Source organism: Nilaparvata lugens, chromosome X (assembly GCF_014356525.2).
Source record: "Nilaparvata lugens isolate BPH chromosome X, ASM1435652v1, whole genome shotgun sequence".
NCBI classification, from domain to species: Eukaryota; Metazoa; Arthropoda; class Insecta; order Hemiptera; family Delphacidae; genus Nilaparvata; species Nilaparvata lugens.
Genome location: NC_052518.1, coordinates 97057857 through 97070613, shown reverse-complemented (window position 1 = coordinate 97070613; position 12757 = coordinate 97057857). Strand labels below are relative to the sequence as shown.

The window sequence follows — 12757 nt, the reverse complement described above, 5'->3', positions numbered from 1 at the left end:
GAGACTTCAAAAACTTTGATGAAGCCGCCTTCCTGACTGATGTGGCTCAGACTCCATGGCATCAAATTGAAGAGTTACCCTCAGTTGATGACATGGTCAAGACTTACGAGAATTGGACTTTGTATGACAAACATGCAATGCACCTTATGTGACAAGGAGGATTAATAGAAAACGACGAGTACCGTGGATGACTGAAGACATACTTAAGATGATGGGACGTAGAGACAAAGCACATAGAAAATTTAAAAATACATTTGACTTGGACAATTTGATAGAGTATAGGAGCCTTAGAAATAGAGTTAAACAGGAATTACGGAACTCAAAGATTAGGTACTTGAATTTGTTTATGACAAACAATAGACAAGACTCTAAATCACTTTGGCAGGGAATAAAATAATTCGGGCTTGGCAAACAGAAATCGAATCCACTAATTGACTTACCATTGAACAATATAGATGACCATTTCGTTTCACACTCTAACCAACGCGACGAAGTTGTCATTGCTAATCATATCGATGATCTTGAAGAGCAGGTTACAAACTTAGATTTGCCAATTACTGATCAATTTCATTTCCATCCAATCTCAGAAGAAGACACTTTCAGAGCAATTCAACGTATTCATAGTAATGCTATGGGTGTAGACAAAATTCCTATTAAATTTATCAAGAAGATGTTATTTGCTGTTTTACCAACCATTACATACATTTTCAACAAGTCACTTGAAGAAGGCGATTTCCCTGAAAACTGGAAGTTTGCTCTGGTTCGCCCTCTAAATAAAGTTCCATCACCCAATAAAGTTGAGGATTTTAGACCAATCAGTATTTTACCTGCATTGTCCAAAGTGCTAGAAAGACTCATTCATGCTCAAGTTGTAAAATTTCTAGACAACAATAGTAAGCTTCATAACTTTCAATCAGGCTTTAGAAAATTCCATTCAACTGAGACAGCTCTGCTTCGTGTCACTGATGATATAAGGTCAGCTATGGACCAAAGAAAATGCACCATCCTCACCCTATTTGATTTTTCTAAAGCATTTGATACTGTTGATCATACAGTCCTTCTGAATAAGTTGGCTATTCTTGGTTTCAGTCACAACTCGTTAGTTTGGTTTAAATCCTATCTATTAGGTAGGAAACAATGTGTATCTGTCGGTGACAAAAAGTCTACTTGGAAAAACGTTATGCATGGAGTACCACAAGGTTCAATTTTAGGCCCTCTCCTCTTCACTTTGTATGCTAATGACCTTTCTTCCATTATCAAATTCTCCAGTTTCCATACTTATGCAGACGACCTTCAAATCTATTTAAGCTGTCCCATAACAAAAAATAATGAAACAGTTGGAATAATGAATCAGGATATCAATTCGATAGTGGAATGGACAAAGAAAAATGGCCTCAAGCTTAATCCCATCAAAACACAACCCATTATAATCGGATATTCTCGTCTTATAAACAATATTGACCTTGAATCGATTCACAAAATTAGTGTAGATGGTAATGACATTCCTTACTGTAGCTCAGTTAAAAATTTAGGCATTAATATGAATAATACTCTTGACTGGTCAGAACAAGTGAACAAAACTTGTGAAAAGGTATTCTCAGCCATGCATGCATTAAAGAAAATGCATGATATTCTCTCTAGAAACATTAAATTATTATTGGTTCAATCTCTCATCTTCCCACATTTAATGTATTGTAATTCTGCTCTTAATTATATGCAAGTCACTCTGAATGATAAACTACAGCGTTGCCCAAAATTATTGTCTACGTTTCGTCTACTCTCTCCAACGCCATGATCATATCACCCCAACCCACATTGCTAGTTCAACATTAAAGCTTCCCGATCAAAGGCTTTTTCGAATAGTCAAGCTTGTTAGAGATATATTGAAATACGGTAATCCGAACTATTTTAAAGATGATTTCAAATTTGTCTCTGAAGGTAGGAGGATAGATGCTTCACATACTAGAACCGGAGAAAGTACTTTAAGGATACCCAATCATCGAACTACTATTTCCACAAAATCCTTCTTAGTCAGTGCCTGTTGTGCATGGAATGCACTTCCTGTTTCTATCAGGTCCATCGAGAGCCAAGCGAGCTTCATCCTGATTTTAAAAAAACATCTTTTGGAACAAATGACTGAAACTGTCTGGCCCTAGAACGATCACATGACAACCATCCCCCACCTATCCCACAAATACAAACCTTTAAACCTGTTATAGAATGAATTGTATATATAAAAAAAAACAGAAAATTTATAGAGTGAAATAATTATATAGGTAGATAAGATCAAATTATTGATTAATAAAATGAATAAATATATATAAATATATCATATATATTTATATTTATATTATATTTTTATTTATATAATTATTTTATAATTATATAATATATAAACTCATGTTATTTTAATTATCCACTGCATACTGCTGTATATTACTGAAAGTTGATTACCCTGATCTACTTTCAGCCTACTTCATTTTATTAATCAATAATTTGATCTTATCCACCTATATAATTATTTTACTCTATAAATTTTCTGTTTTTTTTCTCTTAAATATTTATATTAATTGAAAATTTTACAATATTTCCATTAATAAATAAATCCTTAGTTTAATTAATTAAATTAACGTTTTGGTAGAGAGTTAGTGGGGAGGATATTTTTAATATTCTTTCCGAAGAATGGACATTGATATGTCCAAAGCTCCGCCAATTTATGTACCGTAGATGCATAACAATATAATTATCTACAGTTATTATATTACAAATTACTTTTTCATATCATATACAGTTCAATAATTATTTTCTTAGTCTATATTATGGAAATTCATCTATAATTTTGCTGTATTGTAAGCTATTGTATATAAGTGTATAAGCCAGTATATATTGTAATCTACATAAATAAAGTACTCAATCAATCAATTAATCAATCTCACTCACTCTCTCTCTCCCTTTAATTTATATTAATGAATAATCTCCCTCTAATTTGTCATGACATATCATAAGATATTTATGCTGATGACCTTGTGTGTTACAATCACTTTCCTTCCGACAGTGCTGCTGACTCACTTGCTGCGATGAATGTTAACATTCAGAATTTGATGGTTTGGGCTAATGTGCACTGCTTGAGACTCAATGCAAATAAATGCAAAAGCATCATTATCGCTTATGGTCGGTTGTATAACCAGATAGATTTTTTAATGCACTGCCTCGAGTAATGCTGGCCAATCATGCTCTGCAATTTTAAAGTTGTGTGAAAGTTTTGGGCATACAGCTGGATGAAAACTTGAATTGGTCAAATCAGATTGGTGAACTGACAAAACGAGTGTCTGCCACAATGCACCAATAAATAATTGAAGCGGTTGGATAATTTCCTTCCAACCCACCTCCGTGTTTCACTTGTACAGAGCTTGGTAATTCCTATCATTGATTTTTTTCAATTTTTTTCAATTAAATTTATTAAAAACACACAAGACAGCAGATTACTGCAGCATCGTTTATAATGACAATATCGGGGCACCGAGCTTCGCTCGTTATTTATTTATTGATAAACAGAGCACAATTTTTCAAAATGATTGGGGAAGGACAAACAGGCACAGCCCAAAACTGTTTCACCCCGAATTTTGATTTATACACAATGTATTTAGTGATCTATTATATGGTCTTTATACACTATACACTATTTATACTTAATGGTCCAAAAAGTAGGTTATGTTTCATACACTTGAATCCAGGTCCAATTTTCAGTCAAAATATTTAAAAACAGAAAAGTTCTAATTTAGATTGTTTACAAACCAAATTGAATAACGAAATAACACTCACTAATCACTTAAAACTGTAAAATAATGATTAACTTTGAATATTATGATATACTCTAATTTAGAGTGATAAACCATGTCATGTCAACAAATCAGATTATTTTGATAGAGTCTATTAAAATTTCTAGATAATATTTCTCGCGAGATACGGTAAGCTGTTTGAATGATTACACAGCTGATCTCCCACACAGGCACAGCATCTTCTGTTATCGACAGAGGACGAAATCTGTTCTTCCAAGGATGAATCATCCTTTTAATGTCCTTGGGCGAGTTTTTCCAGGGATGAGACCTAGTGCAATCGAATCTTTATATATAAACCTACTATGTTCTGAATTTCGTGAGAATCATTCGAGCCCTTTTTCGAGATACGGTGAAATACAAACTTATAAACATCTAAACATCCAAACATCTAAACATATAAACAGAAATTGCTCGTTTAATAGTATAGGATAACGAGAAGAGATGACCATATCACGCCATATTATAGTAGGCTGAATTGGTTGAAGTTGAAGGAGAGGAGACATTACTTCATGATGAGTCTTGTTTATCAGCTGATTGTCAAGGGGAGAGGTTCTCGGTATTTGAAGGAAAGATTTACACTCCTAGCTCATGTTGACAGCAGGAACACGCGACAGCACGAGTACTTCCTTCAAATACCTCATCACCGCACAGTTATGTATAATAACTCATTTACGGTCACGGCTTCAAGACTCTTGAATGACCTGCCCATTGATGTTATTTTTGCAGCAACCTTGGGTACGTGCAGGTCTCAACTTCGGAAGGGAATTGAGAGCACCAGGAGATGCTTGCTGCAAGGAGGAAGGCGATCCCAGACAGGAGGATGGAGGCACGAGTCGAGCAGCCCAGCTGAGAAGGCTGCAAGTGCTGAAGCGTGCACAGAAACTCGTTTTAGATAATCTAAACGAGGCCTATAATAATACCAGGAGGTATTATAATCTTAGGCGGAGACCGCTGGAACTAAGGACGGGCCAGTTGGTGTATAAGAGGGATTATCATCTTTCATCCGGAGTGAACCAGTTTGTGGCTAAGTTAGCTCCGAAATTTTCTGGGCCTTATGAGGTAGAGAAAATGTTGAGCGCTTCAGTAGTGCTGTTAAAGGGAGCTGCCGGTAAGAGGCTGACTGTTTACGTGAAAGATATCAAGATCTTGCCGCCCCTTCCCGAGGACGAAGAGGTCGAGGATGGAGGAGACGGCGGCGGTATAGGAGTCGGCCGTGACGGCCGAGACGGCAACGATGGAGGAGCCGGTGCAGAGGGGGACGGCGACGATAGGAGGAATCACGTAAGCCGGGTGACGCTACCCACTCGGCTGATGGAGTACCGAGGAAGGGTAATCCAACATCAGCAATAAGGTGAGTGGCCAGAAGGGGTAAATAGCGTCAAGGTTGAAGAGGATACGTTTTGAGATATAGTTCACATTTAATTATAGGGTTCAAGATAGTTAATAGCATTGGCACTAGTTGAAACTAGTCATATTGTTGGAGGTTGGAATATTTCTTGTCTAAGAGAAATACATTGATATTAGGCCTATTTAAAAAGGTAGCAAAATAATAACAAATTTCCGAGTAATTTGTCCTGGTTAATCAGAGTCAAAATTAAGCTGAGTGGCAACTCAACCATTTCGGTTTATTTATTCAGATAATTAGTCTCTGGGCTTCATCTGGTAAGTCGGAAAAATCTTGTTACTCTTTTCTTCCATCTCCAATAAGATTGCCCCTTTGCCATCTTTGAACTTCTAATCCAATTGCCCTTACCAAGCACAGGTTAAAGAGATGGAATATGTAATATTTTATTTTTCAAGTCGTCAGTTGTAGCCTGTGAACTATATTACGATTTATGTCATTGGGGAAAATCATTTGTCAGTCGAATATGAATTATATTATTTACCCATGAGGTTATGGTTTAAATATTTATTGACGTGACAACGTCTTATAAATTGGTTTGCCTGGTGACACTTCAAGAAACTGCGTTACATTCCCACGTTATGCACTCACAATGAGAGCGAGTGAGAGTGTTCGTTTCAGTTCACGGTCGTCTGGAAAGAGCACGATTAGGAGCAGTGGCGAGCAATGCAGCAGCAATCCAAAGGCATTCACCTGGAGAGAGAGTGAAACGGAGCAGTCAACCTGCGCAGGCGCCGCAAGCAATCTCCTGCGACTGCGCCTGCTTAGGTGAATAAGTGAATAGGTTATGTTGTAGTAACCACAATAATGCATAATCACATAATCATGCATAAGTGAATAGGTTATGTTGTAGTAATCACAATGTTGTGGTTCAGTGCGAGATTCTTTGTATAAATTAATGTTTTAAATATAATTCTTTGTATAAATAAATGTTTTAAATTGTTACTATTATTTCATCCTTCTTCCTACTATACAAATGAATATTCACATTAAAATTATTTTACCACTCAAGTCGTTGTAACATAAAACTTTTGCCCATATACCGACTTTACAGGCAACCATGCAATTTTTTTATAATCATAGAATGAAACCGGTGATAATTGCCTTGATCCGGGGTAATTAGTAAATTACAATGCAGTAAATAACAGGTGTTAGGGGTATTCTGCGGGATATAAGTCAATTATGTTGCAATGGATTATTCATAGTAATTGAATAAGTTGCATTTGATTGGGAGTCATGATGTACTACAGTTGTACTTTGTTGGTTTCAAATATGATTCGATCTCTCCAATATTATTTTGAAATTGAAAAGGATCTGAGGGCCAGTAATAAGTTGAAATAAAATCTTCATTATTTCAATTCATTTAATTCCATCTCGGTTTAGAAGATTACTTGGTCTGTATTGGTATTGCAGTAGTCGAATTGCAGTAATCTTGCAATTTCAGTTTATTCAAGTCGATAATTCCAGATTATTCCTGTTTTTCTCCAGTTTATTGTTGCTTCTCTGACTCGACTCTGTCAGTCTGTTGTTAGCCTCCATCCAGAGGACATCAAGTTTCCCAGCTCTTGTGGAACAGCATATTTGACTTTGTGATTCAAGATTATTTCTGTTTAGTCTCCTGTCTCAGTACCGATACTTCTTCTGCTTCTCATTCAATCTCCGCTTTATTTCCTACTGTATTTTTCTCTAATCGACTTGTGTTTGTTTTTCTTCAAAATCGTTTTCTGCCATAGTTGGCGTCCTCATTCCCCAGTGCCATTCATTTCTCTTACCACCTTCTTCTCGGTATTCTTCTTGTGTTCCTTCAATTTATCCTGAGGAAGATGCCATCTTTCAGCACCTCATTTACCGACGAGATACTCTGCGTGATGGAACAGCTTTCCCTGAGTGACAAGGGGAGGTTAATGCCGTTCCAGGCTCTCCGCACCTGGCATGTGGGGCGCTCCCCGGAAGGACTAAGGGAGGTGCGGAAGAATATGAGGAGGGATACCCTCCTGGGTTTTCCTTTGATATGGCGAGGAGGCATCACCCTCGCAGTAGTGAACAGGAAAGAGGCGGTCACTACCATCCTCGACCCAGGACACCGGACCACACCCAAAGATTATGACGCGGTCCATGCCGTCATGGCAAAGTTTTGCCAAGTGAAGAGGCTTCGACATATCCAGGGGTGGGACGTTCGGTGCTTCCAGCACGTCCGAGGGGGGCTGACCCGGTGTCAAGCTGAGTGGATAATCGGTCAACAACTTCTTCGGCTGCTTCAACAACAAACCCCTCCAGTTGATGCTTTGGTGGAGGCCGCCTCGAGCGAACTGTTTGAGGTCTTCCCTACTTTGCGGACAGGCCGCGACTGAGGTGTGGTGGTCACAGTAAACCTCTCCTCTTCTGAGACCCCTGTCGACCCTGTCAGAGCTGAGGTACACCTTCCCTCAACTTACACTGCCGCAGATTCCATGATGGAGGTACCTGTAGTTCCAATGGAGGATGAGGATGCCCTCCTGGAAGGGATAGGAGGTGATTCCTCAATCTCTCCAGCGTACGGGACTCCCGAGGAAGTCGTGCAGCCCTCAACCCCACCCTGCACCTCGACATGGCCGGCAACTCCAACTCCCCCCACCCCGTGCTGGGTTCAGGAGAGGGGCCTCATGGAGGCTTGGGGAGCAGCTTCCGCCAAACCACACAGCCCTCCTGAGGTTGCGAGTAGGATCCCAGCTGCCTATCGTCGACCTCCGACATCTCCTCACCCAACTGCCACGGCTAATTCTGAAGTGCCTGAGGTGATGGAACTTTCCTCCGAGGAGGAGGAAGAAGGAACACCACTCCCACCGCCTATCTGCCCGACTGCAGACGGGGCCTCACCCTCGTGACGATTGGGGACTGTCCTTCTGTGAAAAAGGTGACCCATCAATCTTTCTGCGCTGGGGAGCGCATTCGCTCAGGTCACCCAAGGATCAGGGTGCGACTTCCTGATGGACATCGGGCTTGGGTGAAGCTGTAAGCGCCACACGGCAAAGGAAGGCAGTGCGAAAGCACGGCCATGCAGGGTGAAAGGCCGGCCATAGCAGTGCGCAAGCATGGCAAAGTGAGGCAGTGCGAAAGCATGGCCACGCAGGGCGAAAGGCCTGGCCATAGCAGTGCGCAAGCATGGCTAAGTAAGGCAGTGCGAAAGCACGGCCATGCAGGGCGAAAGCACGGCTCCCCGCAGGGCCAGGGCAAAGGTAGTGCGCGAGCTTGACCTCAGCAGTGTGGAAACACTGCAGCCAGATTGCTAGCTCGTCCAAACATTGTGTGCAAACATGACACATAGGTCAGTAGGTGTCTGGATTGTCATTATGCAGACACACACCTTCACGGTGCAGAAGCAACGTGGCAGTGTGAAAACACGGCACGCAGTGCGAAAGCATGACTCGCAGGGCGTAAGCCCGGCTCTGTGTTCTGTGTTACCTAACTGTGTTATCCTGAATTGTGCAAGCACAGCCTGTCCAGTCGGGGCGAAAATCCTCATGCCTTGCTGTGTGCAAACACAGCCCTCCAGCAGGGCACAAGCTCTGTTTCCTAGTGTAAAACCAGGGGCCAGCTTCCCTTCAAGTCAGCGGGCATTTACACACTGCGATGACTTGAGTTCTCAGAGCTCAGTTGGAGGTGCTTTTCCACCTTTTATGTTATTGTGTTTCTGTGTTTTTGTGTATTGTGTGTTTTGTGTGTTTCTCTGTTCGGTGTTACCCTTCTATCCTGCAGTGTGGAAGCACGTCGTCCTCTAGCAGTGCAGAAGCACGGCATCCCTTTGTAGCCTAAAGTATAGTGTCTCCTTGCAGTGTGGAAGCATGGCGACTCTTGCAGTGTGGAAGCACGGCATTCCCTTTGCAGTGCGGAAGCACAGTGTCTCCCTGCAGTGCAGAAGCACGGCGACTCAATCCTGCAGTGCAGAAGCACAGCCTCCTCCAGCTGTGCGGAAGCATGGCGACACTTGCAGTGTGGAAGCACGGCGACTCTTGCAGTGTGGAAGCACGGCGTCCCCTTTGCAGTGCAGGAGCACGGCGTCTCCCCACAGTGCGGAAACACGGCAACTCTATCCTGCAGTGCGAAAGCATGGCCTCCTTCAGCAGTGCAGAAGCACGGCGACTCTTGCAGGGCGGAAGCACAGCATCCCCTTTGCAGTGTGGAAGCATGGCATCTCCCTGCAGTGCTGAAGCACAGCGACTCTATCCTGCAGTGCAGAAGCACGGCCTCCTTGAGCAGTGCGGAAGCACGGCCTCCTTGAGCAGTGCGGAAGCACGGCCTCCTTCAGCATTGCGGCAGCATGGCGACTCTTGCAGTGCGGAAGCATGGTGTCCCCTTTGCAGTGCAGAAGCACGGCGTCTCCCTGCAGTGTGTAAGCACAGCGACTCTATCCTGCAGTGCGGAAGCACGGCGACTCTTGCAGAGCAGAAGCATGACGTCCCTTTGTAGCATAGAAGTATAGCGTCTCCCTGCAGTGTGGAAGCACAGCGACTCCATCCTGCAGTGCAGAAGCATGGCCTCCTTTAGCAGTGCGGAAGCACGGCCACGCAGGGCAAAAGCCTGGACATAGCAGTGCGCAAGCACGGCTAAGTAAGGCAGTGTGAAAGCACGGCCATGCAGGGCGAAAGCCCGGCAATAGCAGTACGCAAGCATGGCAAAGTAAGGCAGTGGAAAGCACAGCCATGCAGGGCGAAAGCCCGGCAATAGCAGTCCGCAAGCACGGCACGCAGTGCAAAAGCATGGCCCACAGTGCGCAAACACAGCACGCAGTGCGAAAGCACGGCTCCCCGCAGGGCCAGGGCAAAGGTAGTGCGCGAGCTAGACCTCAGCAGTGTGGAATCACTGCAGCCAGATTGCTAGCTCGTCCAAACATTGTGTGCAAACATGACACATAGGTCAGTGGGTGTCTGGATTGTCATTAGGCAGACGCACACCTTCGTGGTGCAGAAGCAACACAGCAGTGTGAAAACACGGCATGCAGTGCGAAAGCATGACTCGCAAGGCGTAAGCCTGGCTCTGTGTTCTGTGTTACCTTTTATCCTGAATTGCGCAAGCACAGCCTGTCCAGTTGGGGCGAAAATCCTCGTGCCTTGCTGTGTGCAAACACAGCCCTCCAGCAGAGCGCAAGCTCTGTTTCCTAGTGTAAAAGCAGGGGCCAGTTTCCCTTCAAGTCAGCGGGCATTTACACACTGCGATGACTTGAGTTCTCAAAGATCAGTTGGAGGTGCTTTTTCACCTTTTATGTTATTGTGTTTCTGTGTTTTTGGGTTTTTGTGTATTGTGTGTTTTGTGTGTTTCTCTGTTCGGTGTTACCCTTCTATCCTGCAGTGCTGAAGCACGTCGTCCTCTAGCAGTGTGGAAGCATGGCGACTCTTGTAGTTCGGAAGCACGGCATCCCTTTGAAGCCTAAAGTATAGTGTCTCCTTGCAGTGTGGAAGCACAGAGACTCTATCCTGCAGTGCGGAAGCATGGCGTCCTTTAGCAGTGTGGAAGCACGGCGACTCTTGCAGTGTGGAAGCACGGCATTCCCTTTGCAGTGCGGAAGCACAGCGTCTCCCTGCAGTGCGGAAGCACGGCGACTCTTGCAGTGCGGAAGCATGGCCTCCTTCAGCAGTGCGGAAGCACGGTGCCTCTTGCAGTGCCGAAGCACAGCGCCCCCTTGCAGTGCAGAAGCACGGAGTCTCCTTGAAGTGCGGAAGCACAGCGTCTCTATATCCTGCAGTGCAGAAGCACGGTGTCCTTTAGTAGTGCCAAAGCACGGCGTCCCCTTTGCAGTGCGAAAGCATGGCGTACTCGCGTAGTGCGAAAGCACAGCGCAGCTCTACCTACCTCTTAAGGGAAGCTAGGCCATGATCGTGTCCAGATGGCTTGCTGGTTTTTCCTTTAACTCTGCCGACGCACCATCACCGGTTGGCGAGGAACTAACCTGGTGCGCAGATGTTTACACAGTCTTCTTTGACCAGTGGAGAGGCGGCAGTATGTACTCGGAGTTTTTGGGACATCTGTCAGCCACATACCCTTTGCATCCTCACCCCCCCTTCCTTCTCATTTCTTTCCCCCCCTTCCCTTAGTTGGAACAGTGTGTCACGATGTATATTGTAACTAGTGAGGGGAGTTTAGTTTAGGGCTTGTTCTAAAATGCTTGGTTATCTCTGATGAAAAAATGAGCAGCCCAGCTGCTGGGCTACCACTCAGCAGTGCTGCACATTCTTACTCCCCTCCCTCTCGGCCACTGAGGGAGGCTCGTGAAAGGCTAGTAGGCAGTCAGTCTAGTACAGGTGTCCAGTGCGAGTGGTCGACAGAGAGAGTGAAGGAAGCAGCGCACAGCTAGCAACATAGTACATCTCATGCTTTGAGTGTACTCCGAATCCTTTGACTACTAGGAGTTGTGTCTGAGGTTAACGAGGGTTAATCGAAGACACTGGAAGCTCCACGGTTCAACACTCACTTGGATGAGTGTTGTTCGACCTTTTCAACGAGTTTGGGCAGCAACCTGCCTGTTTCAACCTGTAGCAACATGTCAGGTTTTGGTTAAAACCTGACTGTGTCCTGGTACGTCATCGCGGGAACCTTGAATAGTAGGAGGACCTCGAGAAGGCTAGGGAAACCTTCCCATCGACTCCGCGCACGATCCTGACCCCAGGTAGACACCGCAGTGCGAAAGCACTGCTCCCCGCAGGGCGAAAGCACGGCCTACAGGGCGAAAGCCCGGCAAAGGTAGTGTGCAAGCTTACCTCAGCAGTGTGGAAACACTGCAGCCAGATTTCTAGCTCGTCCGAACGTTGTGTGCAAACATGACACATAGGTCAGTGGGTGTCTGGTTTGTCATTAGGCAGATGCACACCTTCTGCGTGAAAACACGGCACGCAGTGTGAAAGCACGGCACGCAGTGTGCGAAAGCATGGCTCGCAGGGTGTAAGCCTGGCCCTGTGTTCTGTGTTTTTTTTTATCCTGCAGTGTGCAAGCACGGCCTGTACGGACTGGGCGAAAATCCTTGTGCCTTGCTGTGTGCAAACACAGCTCTCCAGCTGGGCGCAAGCTCTGTTTCCTAGTGTAAAAGCAGGGGCCAGTTTCCCTTCAAGTCAGAGGGCATGTACACACCATGAAGACTTGAGTTCTCAGAGCTCAGTTGGAGGTGCTTTTTCACATTTTATGTTTTTGTGTTTCTGTGTTTCTGTGTTTTGTGTGTTTCTCTGTCTGGTGTCACCCTCCTATCCTGCAGTGCAGAAGCACGGCGTCCTTCAGCAGTGCAGTGCACTGCAGTGCGAAAGCATGGCCTCCTTCAGCAGTGCGGAAGCATGGCAACTCTTGCAGTGCAGAAGCATGGCGTCCCCTTTGCAGTGCGGAAGCACAGCATCTCCCTGCAGTGCGGAAACACGGCGACTCTATCCTGCAGTGTGGGAGCACAACCTCCTTCAGCAGTGTGATAGCATGGCACCTCTTGCAGTGTGGAATCATGGCATCCCCTTTGCAGTGCGGAAGCATGGCAACTCTATCCTGCATTGCAGAAGCACGGTGT

General features: G+C 44.5%; 1 protein-coding gene across 1 annotated transcript; it reads left to right on the top strand.

Moving 5' to 3' along the window:
• Positions 1-7694: 7694 nt before the first annotated feature.
• LOC111050271 (classical arabinogalactan protein 9-like) lies at positions 7695-8105 on the top strand. The gene has a single exon (XM_022336571.2). It carries the CDS (start codon positions 7695-7697, stop codon positions 8103-8105), a length of 411 nt encoding a protein of 136 aa, XP_022192263.1.
• The last annotated feature ends 4652 nt before the right edge of the window (positions 8106-12757 follow it).